The sequence below is a fragment of the Heptranchias perlo genome, chromosome 24, assembly GCF_035084215.1.
Source record: "Heptranchias perlo isolate sHepPer1 chromosome 24, sHepPer1.hap1, whole genome shotgun sequence".
In the NCBI taxonomy this organism is placed as follows: domain Eukaryota; kingdom Metazoa; phylum Chordata; class Chondrichthyes; order Hexanchiformes; family Hexanchidae; genus Heptranchias; species Heptranchias perlo.
This window is the reverse complement of record NC_090348.1, coordinates 18,147,601-18,160,332: the sequence shown is the minus strand read 5'-3', so window position 1 is coordinate 18,160,332 and position 12,732 is coordinate 18,147,601. Positions and strand designations below refer to the sequence as shown.

At 41.4% G+C, this 12,732-nt stretch overlaps 1 protein-coding gene across 12 annotated transcripts in view; it reads left to right on the top strand.

Annotated features, from left to right (window-relative positions):
* The window catches only part of anks1b (ankyrin repeat and sterile alpha motif domain containing 1B), a 738,433-nt gene that overhangs the window by 638,776 nt on the left and 86,925 nt on the right, over nucleotides 1–12,732 (top strand). For all 12 annotated transcript variants that reach the window (XM_068004841.1, XM_068004853.1, XM_068004843.1 and 9 more), the window contains one exon: nucleotides 1,818–1,924. In XM_068004841.1, coding sequence (XP_067860942.1) covers nucleotides 1,818–1,924 — 107 coding nt within the window. The remainder of the gene's footprint in view (nucleotides 1–1,817; nucleotides 1,925–12,732) is intronic.

Genomic DNA, 12,732 nt, shown 5'->3' with positions numbered 1-12,732 from the left:
AAGATTCTTCAAGACACTTGTCAGTGTGTTGCTATTTAAATAGTCTTGCTAACTCAGTTTAGTAAATGTGTTTTCCTCCTTGGCCTTTATTAAGAGTGTGCATCAATAGTATTAAAAGCCTGCTGTCCATAACCTAACCTGCACCAAGTCCCACTTGCCATCACCCTTGTCCTCGTTGACCTGCATTGGCTCCTGGTTCCCAATACTTCAAATTGAAACGTCTTTCTTGTGTTTAAATCCCATCATGACCTCACCCCTGCCTATCTCCGTAACCACCTCTGGTCCTACAGACCCCTCCCCAACCTCTCCGTTCCGTGACTCTGGCCTCTTATGCATTCCTCTCTCCTGTCGCCCTATTATTAGTGGCCATGCTTTGCGCCGAGGCCTGATGCTCAGTAATTCCCTCCCTAAACCCCTCAACCTTTCCACCTCCCTCTTCTCTGTCAACAACCCTCCTTAAAAACTTATAGCCATTCCTCCTAATATCACCTTCTTTGACTAGGTGTCCTTTTTTTGTCGATAACGCCTTCATGAATTGCTTGGGGACGTTTTTGCACATTAAAGGTGCTACATAAATACAAGAAATTGTTATTAGATGATGAAGCTCTCTTTTCATTGTGCCATAATATTGTTTGCCATTGCATCAAGCAAACATTCTTGCACATCATATTCTTTACAGCTGCTGCATTCACCTGCCCTCCCCAAAATAGCTTCAACCTGTCCCCACCCTTTAATGGTACAGAAAAGTGAGAGAATCTATGAAAAGTAAATGAGGTCATAGTTCAATTTGATACGTAGTCATGGACATGTAGAAAGTTAGTTCTGATGCAATGTTATGTATTTTGTGACAGTTAAAACAGATCTGAACTTAGGTTTGTGAAGATTTATTTGAGGCCATAAATATTAGTTTGAATTAACCATTAAAAAGGTGCTTCAAAGCTCTCTTGGTGTAAATGCAAATTATTTGTTCTGCTACTTCATCCATAAAACACTTGAAAATGTTTATTGCTTTTAAAAGTTTTAGTATTTTTCCTGAACGTGTATTGAACTGTGATGTTGTTTGAACATGATTTTCAGGACTGGTGTTTCAGTGTGCATGTAGGAGGAAGCAATAGCACTTACAGCAAGCAGATGAAAAAAATTTGAACAGTGGTATTTCCTGCATTTGTTTTAAGTGAACTCATCATTCAAGGTTGGCGTGTGTGTGTGTGTGTGTAGGAGGGAACAGCATCAGCATCTGCATCAGCAGCAGATTTACAGCTAGCAGACAAAGAAATCTGGCTTTCTGATGGCCTTTATAGAGACTGTGAGGTGTAGCCTGGGCTGGGCAATGAACAGGAAGGGGGGGGTTGTGGGGGGAGCATGAAGCATAGTACAGCATACTGATGAGTGTGGGAGTACTTGATAAAAAGAATCCTAGCTGCTGGCAGAGCAGTGCTTACTGTGGAGAACTGCGACATTCACACATTCAGGGACCAGCCTGCTCTTAATATTCTCTCTCTGATGTGCTCTTTAGACAGAGTACTATATATATGTGTAAATCTATATATATAGATAGACACCATGGCATGCTGGACCCACATCTTGTTCTAATACCTGCTGGCTGTGAGAAGCGTTCCAGCATTTAGTCAAGCTACAGAGAATAATATTGACAATAGAGTTGTGCACCACAAAAGCTATCAAGCTGGCGGGCTCATTCGACAGTCACATACCGAGGAATACGATGTGGCAATGCCACCTCTCAACCTCGGAATGCCCCTACTACCGGATTGATGGCATGTCACTACTGAAGCGGCTTCCTCTTCAACCTCTTACAGGACCCAGAGTTGTATTTCAGACTGTGGGACGGTGGCTGGAGAGCATAGGACTCCCCCAGTATGAGAACCACCTGCTGGCAAATGGATTTGACAACATCCAATTCATGGTAAGCTACCTTCTGTTTTATTTTTGCGCATGAACAGTTGATGTTTTCTCAAAACCATGCTACTTCTTATCACCCTCCCCCCCCCCCCCCCCCCCCCCCCCCCCCCACCTTTCTTTTTTTCTCTGTCCAACTATATTGTGACCTGCATCTGTTGTACTGTTGCCTCAGCAACTGTGGACCTGTGTGGCCCATTAATTTAATATTGTAAAGCTCTAAATAACCATTCAAAAAGGACAGAAGGAAGCATTAGTTTGGCTATAATTAACCCTGATGGATTTATCAGTTTCCTTTGCGGCATAACTGATGTGCCTGTGCAGTAGAACATGAAAGCTTTGGTTGGATCTTGAAGCTTTTTCTGTGTGTGTGGTGTGTGTGTGTGTTTGTGTGTGTGTTTATTTTGTAACTATGTATCATGTCTTGCACTCCGTAGGGTTAGAAAATATTTAGAGTTTAGTTTCTGAAAAGAAATTCTTTTGTAAATATACATATGTGAATGCTATAGTTAAGGTAGTTTATTAGCTATGGGAGAGTTGAATTCCGTGCAAATGTGTGCACTTAAAAGTTTTGCTGTGCTTGAATGCTACAGTGATAAAATAGTAAGACATGAGAGATTTTCAATGGCCAGAAATTCTTAGATTTTAAAGATTGTTGTAACATTTTAGAATTACTGTTATAAATTCTCAGTCAAAATAAAAGTTTATTTCAAAATGGAACTTTGATGACGAAAAACCAATTCTGATCATTAGGATTTGTGATTAAAACAGAGTTGAAGTAGCATGTCTGAGCCACACAGGAAGGTATCTTTGTCTAAGTGCGTGTAGAGGGGCACTAATTTCTCTCTTTCCTGCTTTGCAAAAGTCAATTTTGTAATTTATTTTCACTGTATACAGCTCATAGAAATATGTGGCAACTTTCAGTTAGAGAGAAAAGCAATTATTGTAGTTACTAGGAGACCTGCTATAATTAGCTGTTTCTTACAGGGAGTGCCAATCACTGAAAGAATGCCTACATTATAACCTTTCCTACCCACACTAAGCTATAACAAGGATTGATTTTTAAAATGGATGTAGATAAATTGGATTAATGCAGAATTGAATGTTGGTTTTCATGTATTTATCTTGTTGATAAATTAGAATTAGAATTCTACAGTTTATTTATGTGATTACAGTGGAAGGACATTTATTGTTGGTTCTCAAACAGTGGTTGTTTTTCCTGTCTACAATGCACTTGGTGTCATTTTGGAAGTTGTCTAATTTCTTGATCCGTTATTAATTCTTTCAAAATCCTTAAGTCTGACCAGAAAAAAATCTCCCCTTTACACACTAACCTCTGCTCAGAGCTCAGCAGAGAATTATGTGTTAATTGTATTTAAATGATGAACGAATATTGTCCCAATTTTGCTGTTGGGTTGGTATAAATGCTGACGATAAACTGTTGAGATTTTGGACAATGAGTTGTACTCCAGCCTAGGAAGGTCACCCATTTCTTTCAGGTTACTCATAGCTGGTGTATTTAACAATAATTTGCAGTGTTTCTGTCAAGATAAGTTTTGTCAATTTGGAAAACGGTATGTTCATTATGTTACACAAATATGTTGCACTTTTAACTTTTTAACTTGAAGACAGATATCTTTTTTAAATTAGGGGTAGCTGACTAAAACTATCAGGTTTGACTCAATAAAAACACAACATAAAATTCCCTAAAGACAATACTGGAACTTCATTCATAGGATACAAGGCTACAGACCAAATGCTGGAATATGGGATTAGAGTAGACAGGGCTGATGGCCGGCGCGGACACGATGGGCCGAAGGGCCTCTATCCGTGCTGTATAACTCTAACTCTATGAGGTTCTTCTTTACAATATGATAATTCAAATTTCTTATTGTCAAAACGATTTCACACAAAATACAAAAACAGAAGTAGCAGGGGAAGGGGAGTAATTAAAAATATTTTTAACAAAGAACACATTTCAGAAATCCTTACTGTAATGTTCATATATCTTAATGTAATATATTTTGAGATAGAACATACATTGTGTAATCCAATAAACATAGGAACAGGAGTAGGCCATTCAGCCTCTCAAGTCTGTTCCGTATTTCAATCAGAACATGGCTGATCTGTTCCTCAACTCCATTTTTCTGCCTTTGTTCCATATCCCTTGATTTCTTTCCACCTGCTTGAAATGAGTCATTTTGTAGCTGACAGAAAAAGTTAGGATTTGGGGGAATGAGTGCAGAGACTAATTTCAAAGGGCTTAATTAATCCAGAGGAAGTGTTGATGCACTTTTTATTCTGGAAGAAAAAAGTGGAAAAAAATTACTGACCTGAAACAGGTGGAAATAAATCCCTCAGTTTATTGTTTATACAATGTTTATTAATATATCAGCAATTTAAAAATTACATCAGGATTGTATCAACATTAGAGTATTTCCTAACCGTTGATTTTAAAAATGTTTTTTTAATTCCCCTTCCCTTGTGCTGCTAGGGATGAACACTATTTCTGTTAAGCTGCTTTTCTTCCATCCATCCATCCATCCATGTACATCAGGTTCTCACCTCAATAGCTTGAAGGTGGGGTAATTTCATGGTGATGTGCATTGATACTTCACCCATAGTTACAAATAAAGGAGATCACATTGAAGAAGTTTAGCTTGCAGCATGTTTAGTATCTCTTTAAAAAATGACTTTAAATAGACTTACCATCAGAGGTATCATCAGATACTTTTTTCAAAAGTTGGAGCACTGGGGACAGGCTCTTTGCATTTGTAAATCACAAATAAGAAGAAAAAATAGGGTTTAATGAAGGGTTTCGATCAGAAACAACCTAACTTTTCTCTTTTCAGGTAATGATGGACCTGCTGTATGTTTCCAGCACTTCTGTTTTTATTCCAAATTTCCAGCATTTGCAATGTTTTCTTTCCATCTTTGCTTTGGAATTCTATTCAAGTAACCCCTTACCTGAAGAATCAGTATTCTGACCAGCTTCTGAGTTTATCCTTTTTTTATATCCTAATGCAATCTAATTGTTATATGCAACAGACATAACATTGTAAAAGTAAACTGAGGGACTTCCTTCCACCTGCATCATTGTATTCACATGTGTACCTGTAAATATTATATGCTTCAGCAATTACTTTTTATTTATCTTTTATTAATTGCCAAATTAAATAAGGGACTATACCCTCATGCATTTACTAATCCATGGTTTTAAAAGTCCTTGGACCTACTGAGAAGCATTTCATACTCCATCCACTGTGCAATACGAATTAGATTAAGAGAAGAACAAGTTGGCTCCGAGAGCATTGCTTTAAATCAAATTTCCAAAATGATTCTGACATGTAATTTCTTCCGTTCTTCCTGCTTTAAAAGAAAACAGACTAATCACGTTATAATTAAAGCTTAGGATTTTTTTTAAGTAAAAGTTGATTTTGACGTCTTGTTTAAAAAGACTTTTGCTGTTTGGAATATTTGATTGAGATTGTTTTCTGGAAGATAGTGGTGTGTGTGTGGGACAGGAGAATCCATTCAGTGCTTCTCTCAACACCGCTAACTTTGAAAAAAATTTACAAGCATTTTAAACAACTGAAGAAAAAATAATCAGTTGTTCCAGTGCTTCCAGCAATCTTTGGGGAGAGCACTAGTTGAGTTCAGAATATTCTTTCTTTTTTAAATGTTTTTTTCACGAAATACCTGACTGATAACTTTCATTTGCTGGGGAAATCAGAGGAATGGGAATATTTTGTACAAATAAAGGGGTCAGAATTTTAAGCAACATTTGCCTGTCTTTATCTTTCTTCAAAATATTTTGAATGCTTTCACCCTTCTTGGTTAATAAGCATTTCCTTTTGTTTGTGAGCATCACCCCCTCTTCTAATTGCTGAGCTTCTCGTATAATCTCTTTAAGAGTGAAGCTCGCCTGGATGATTGAAAGGTCAATGAAAACTCAATTCATGTCCCTTTTTGGATGTCACTAGCCTGCATTTATTCACTTCTTCTCTTGCACACTTCAATATTTTCAGCCCTTTCTGTTAAAATAAATACCCGTTTCCCTTCAGCTGTTAAAAGGAGTTGAGACTAGTCTCTGTCATTTATAAGAGATAGCAGTGCAGCACATATTGAAAACAACTGAGATAAATATTGGCAGCTCAAAGTGCATATTTTAGGAAGTATATCTTCACTTTAGACTGCTTACTGACTCAATAAATTACGACTGAACACAAGCTACTGGCAGCTAGCTAGTGGACCTTCGCACTTTGGACACAGGTGATCAGTTCAGCAGTTTCCTTTATTGTATCTTAAGTGCTAGTAGAGATTAATGGTGTAGTGGAATTCCGTCTTTAAGTTGTCTGTCTAATACAACAGTGTAGTCATTATCAGCACTGAAGAGGCTGAATGTCCACGTTACAAGTGAGCAATTCCTGCAGACCACAGAGTGAACCTGTCAATGTGGTGAAAACAAAGTTGTTCTTGTCTCACTGTCAATGGTACTGATACAGTAAATATTGGCAGAATTAGTGATTCATTGCATAATACCAAATCCATTACAGTTTTAGTGCAATGCATAGAAGTAGGAGAATGAGTGGCTGTCCATCATCAGATTGGGGTAGGGCCACTAATGACCAAACTGTTGTACGTTTTAAATTGCTTTGTTCAGGGTCACATGTTCTCCTCAGCTATGACTTCCAGCCCTTGTGCTTTACCATTCATGTTTGCCAAGGCATTACAGAGAAGAGAAAGAGCCCTCTGCAGTTTTGTTTTTCATTCTGCATGCATTGTATCAGGCGCACTATAATGATTAGGGTCAGGTTTTAATAAGCCTTTTCTCTAGACTTGGCATTTCAATGATGCAGTATGCTGAAGTCAATAATCATTCCAAAGTGCCAGAGGGGACAAAATTAATACATTAAAATTTTTAATGAGCAGCAGCTATTTACAAAAATATAGCCACTGACAATAGCACTATTAACTTTCCGAACAAACGAAAATATTCTGAATTTAAGGAAGAAACAAATCCCAACCTTTATATGTTTTATACTGTTAAATATATACTGATTGGAAAAGTTTCAGCATATAATATGATCATCAAGTACCCATCTTATAACTTAATTCTCATCCTCATGTTTAAATCCCTTCATAGCCTCTCTCCTCCCCATCTCTGTAACTTCTTCCAGTCTTACAATCCTCCGAGAAGTCTGCGTTCCTCTAATTCCGGCCACTTGTACATCCCCCATTCCCTTCGTCCCACCATTGGTTGCAATGCCTTCAATCATTGAGGCCTTACACTCTGGACTTTCCTCCCCAAACCTCTCTGCCTCTCCAAGCCCTATCCTTCTTTAAACCTTCCTTAAAACCCGCCTCTTCGACCAAACTTTTAGTCACCTCTCCTAATATCTCCTTCTTTGGATTGGTGTCCTCCAAGTCACCAGTATGTTGCCACTTGTTTCATAAGTCTTCCTGCTTACAGCAAGGATGCATGGAAGGAATTTATGGCACATGGAATTCATCCAGCAGGTGACTCCCACAAGCTGCAATAATTGGATATCAAGTTGTGACGACTTGTATGAGAACAGTCGTTCCATTTTTACTGTGTGCCAGCTGGTGGAACTCCCACACTGTATATATCAGCATTATGATGGGACTATTTCTCACTTAAATCTCAACAGGAAACTCATGTTACTTGAGCTCCTTATATAAAATCAGTGATAGCAAACCAAATAATTTTAACATAAATTGTAAAACATTATAAATAGAGTACACATTAAGACCACGTAGTACCTGGACTAGGGACTTACTTTAAATGTACCCATGACTATCGTAATCTGTTTGGCACTTTGCCACCTGTAATCACGGTTGAGGTCAGTATGGAAAAAGTTGCATAAGTCGTGGGGAGTTGGCTAATGTTCGTAAAATGTTCAATGTACATTTTTAAGTTTCACAATGTCATCAGATCAGCTTGATTGAACTGTTGGCTTGAAACCCACTACCAATCACCCATATCTATTTGCAACACATGATGAGTACAGTTATACCAGTTATAAAAATCTTTAACCATATCAGCTGTTCATCTGATCTGTGTGGAAAAACAAAAGCTGCTATTTTCTTCCATCCATAGTTAGTGAAAACTATTTGCCCAAAGTGTCACGAATGTGCCACCATTTTAGTCACTTGTACTCCTAAAATGTTCACCCAGACAGCAAAGGCATGGTAGTTCCAGCAAACTGGTAATATTCTTTATAGCTTGGCTTTAAGTTTCTTTTTATTTAACACAAACAAATTAGTTTAGGAATCAAGTTAATCTATAGAAGAATTCATGGAAGGTCATGATAACTATATGTTACAACGGCTAAATTATCATCTCTGCTCTTTCGTGCCATGTGCGCATGAGGCAACCCATTTCTTCCACTGGTTTTACGTGCAGTATATCATGCTCTGGGTTGTTTCTGTAATGAAGGCTCATTTTTTATGTGGCCAGATCATTAGCCTGACAGGCTAAATGCGATGGAGGGTTATCACTTCACTCCCGTTGGACGCGAGTACCCTGCTGATGTCAACCTAGTATTCAGAGGTTGGATCACTGGTCTCCTCGCCAGAGCAACAATGGTGGGGGCGGGGGTGGCAACTCTGCTCCCATTGGATGCAAGTAGCCCGCTGGATGGCCAAAAGTCAATTCAGCATTCAGTGACCTCGAAACCGCTAAATACCAACTCTTATCTCCGCTTGCCGGGGCTGTCTGAAGTGGAGCACAAACCCATAGCCTCTAACTCAGAGGCAGGAATGCTACCACTGAACCAAGTTACTCCTTGAAACTGCACACTAAAGATAAAGATATATTCTGAAAAGTGTGCTCTAAAATCTTAAAGAGATCGGTAAGTAATAGTATATGGGGCAAAGAGGGGGAGGAATTTCTGAAGTGTGTTCAGGAGAACTTTCTTGACCAGTACGTTTCTAGCCCAACAAGGAAGGAGGCATTGCTGGATTTGGTTTTGTGGAGTGAGGCGGGCCAAGTGGAGCAAGTGTCATTGGGGGAACATTTAGGGAACAGCGATCATGGTATTGTAAGGTTTAGAATAGCTATGGGAAAGGACATGGACCACTCTAAAATAAAAATACTCAGTTGAAGGAGGGCCAGTTTCAGTGGGATGAGAACAGATCAGGCCCGGGTAAATTGGGATCAAAGATTGGCAGGCAAAACTTTAATTAAACAATGGGTGGCCTTTAAGGAGGAGATGGTTTGGGAACAGTCGAGGTATATTCCCACGAGGGAGAAAGGTAGGGCAACTAAAACCAGAGCTCCCTGGATGACAAAAGAGATAGAGAATAAGATGAAGCAGAAAAAAGGGGTGTATGACAGATGTCAGATTGATAACACAAGTGAGAACCAGGCTGAATACAGGAAGTTCAGAGGGGAAATGATAAAGGAAATAAGAGGGGTAAAGAGAGAGTATGAGAATAGACAGGCAACCAACATAAAAGGGAATCCAAAAGTCTTCTATAGGCATGTAAACAGTAAACGGGTAGTAAGAGGAGGAGTGGGGCCGATTAGGGACCATAAAAGAGATTTACTCATGGAGGCAGAGGGCATGGCCGAGGTACTAAATGAGTACTTTGCATCTGTCTTTACCAAGGAAGAAGATGCTGCAAGAGTCTCAGTAAAGGAAGATGTAGTTGAGATACTGGATGAACTAAAAATTGATAAAGGAGAGGTACTGGAAAGGCTAGCTGTACCCAAAGTAGACAAATCACCCGGTCCGGATGGGATGCATCCTAGGTTGCTGAGGGAAGTAAGGGTGGAAATTGCGGAGGTACTGACAATAATCTTCCAAACATCCTTAGATACGGGGGTGGTGCCAGTGGACTGGAGAATTGCGAATGTTACAACCTTGTTCAAAAAAGGGTGTAAGGATAATCCCAGCAACTACAGGCCAGTCAGTTTAACCTCGGTGGTGGGGAAACGCATAGAAACGATAATCCGGGACAGAATTAGCAGTCACTTGGACAAGTGTGGATTGATGAGGGAAAGCCTAATTTGTTAAAAGCAAATCGTGTATAACTAACTTGATATAGTTTTTTGATGAGGTAACAGAAAGGGTAGATGAGGGCAATGCAGTTGATGTGTATATGGACTTCAAAAAGGTGTTTGATAAAGTGCCACATAATAGGCTTGTCATCAAGATCGAAGCCCATGGAATAAAAGGGGCAGTAGCAACATGGATATAGAATTGGCTAAGTAACAGAAAACAGAGAGTAGTGGTGAACAGTTGTTTTTCGGACTGGAGGGAGGTGTACAGTGGCGTTCCCCAGGGGTCGGTACTAGGACCACTGCTTTTCTTGATATATATTAATGATTTGGACTTGGGTGTACAGGGCACAATTTCCAAATTTGCAGATGACACAAAACTTGCAAGTGTAGGGAACAGTGAGGAAGATAGTGATAGACTTCAAGAGGATAAAGATAGGCTGGTAGCATGGGCAGACACGTGGCAGATGAAATTTAACACAGAAAAATGAAAGGTGATAGATTTTGGTAGGAAGAATGAGGAGAGGCAATATAAACTAAAGGGCACAATTCCAAAAGGGGTACAGGAACAGAGAGATCTGGGGGTATATGTGCACAATTCTTCGAAGGTGGTAGGGCACGTTCAGAAAGCGGTTAAAAAAGCATACGGGATCCTGGGCTTTATAAATAGAGGCATAGAGTACAAAAGCAAGGAAGTCATGATGAGCCACTGGTTATGAAACACTGGTTCGGCCACAGCTGGAGTATTGTATCCAGTTCTGGGCACCGCACTTTAGAAAAGATGTGAAGGCCCTTGAGTGCAGAAGAGATTTACTAGAATGATTCCAGGGATGAGGGACTTCAGTTACGTGGATAGACTGGAGAAGCTGGGGTTGTTGTTCTTGGAAAGAGAAGGTTGCGAGGTGATTTGATGGAGATATTCAGAATCATGACGGGTCTAGACAGAGTAGATAGAAAGAAACTGTTCCCATTGGCAGAAGGTTCAAGAACCAGAAGACATAGATTTAAGGTGATTGGCAAAAGAACCAAAGGTGACATGAGGAAAAACCTTTTTACACAGCGAGTGGTTAGGATCTGGAATGCACTGCCTGAGGGGGTGGTGGAAGCAGATTCAATCATGGCTACAGGGATAGGGCGGGGGAGTGGGACTAGCTGGATTGCTCTTGCATCGAGCCGACACGGACTCAATGGGCCAAGTGGCCTCCTTCCTTGCTGTAACCTTTCTATGATAAGTGAGAAATGCGGTAGGTTTTCTAACCTAAGGTGGGTAACGCGCCCAGTAAAATCGGTGGGTTCCATATGCGATCGTAAGTAAATTGAAGCCACTTACCTTGACTTCCGGGTTTCGCGCTGAAAAGCTGCACAGCGGGTGGACTGCGCACCCGCATCATAGGCTGTCAGCTGGAGGAGCCCTATTTAAAGGGGCAGTCCTCCGCTGACTGATGCTGCAGAAGATAGGCAAAATTACAGCATGGAGGAGCCCAGGGGGAAGGCTGCTCCCAGGTTTAATGATGCCTCACTCCAGGTCTTATTCGATGGGGTGAGGAGGAGGAGGAGGGAGATCTTCCACCCGGCGGACGGGAGGAAGTGGCCTGCCTCTGCCTCCACGAAGGCCTGGCTCGAGGTGGCACAGGAGGTCACCAGCACCACTAACATATCACGCACCTGCATATAGTGCAGGAGGCGCTTCAATGACCTAAACAGGTCAGCCGAAGTGAGTATTCTTACTCATTCCCCTACATTCCGTCTGCCACATCACCGTCCCCACCCCACATCTCCTTCTGCACGACCAACACTACTCTATCACATCACTCCTCACACCCACTGAACCCACATCCTCATCTTACCTGCACTTACTCACCTCGCCAGTACTCATCCCACCACTACCACTCAACCCAATCCTCATACAATCTCATGGCTCTGTCTCATACTCACCCTCTCATGCATCTCTTTCACGGTCAGCCTCACCCCACCTGCCGCTACCTGTGCTGCAGCCACAGGGCATGCATCACATATGTGCAGTAGGAAGCGTAAGGCAAACGTGTCGTGAGCATGAAGAGGATGCTCATCCTCCATTGGAGTGATGAATGCAGCTATGGATCCCCCCACCCCCCCCCCAATCCTGACGGTGTGAGTGTGAGGGGGTCCGCAAAGTAGGTAAATGTGCTTGGACAGTAGAGTTTAGGGTATGATGTAATAATTTTGAGTGTGGAGACAACGGTGTGGCAGGCAAAACTGTGTCTGAGGTGACAGTGTTCCGCTGCAATGAATGAGGTATTCCCCGCAACTGTCAAGGAATCCTCTGCATCTCCCAATGGCTGCTGACTGAAACACGTCTGCAACAACAGGGAGTGTTTCCTACAGCATGGGAAACACACTGAGGAGAGTCCAAAATCACATCCCTGCTAAAATCTCTTCCCAATGAGTTCTGTCAAGGACCTCAAGAACCTCCCTAACTATCTGAACTGTCATCCCTCTGACTTTAATTGCCGGTGGGAGTCCCACATGCGGGGGCGGCACGCGCACCGATTCGCGTCATTGGAGAACCCAGAAGTGGGCGGGTTGGAGTCGGACTCCGGACCCGCTCCGGGATTCCCCAATTTTAGGAACCCCCCCACCACGAACGCACCCGCTCAGCCAACCTAAAATTGACCCCGTTGTGTCCAGAATTGGAAAAACCTGCTGTCCTCATCCTTGCCCCTGTCTGCATCACAAGACAGCCAGGTCTAAGTATAATCATAGAAAATTTACGGCACAGAAGGAGGCCATTCAGCCCACCGTGTCCACGC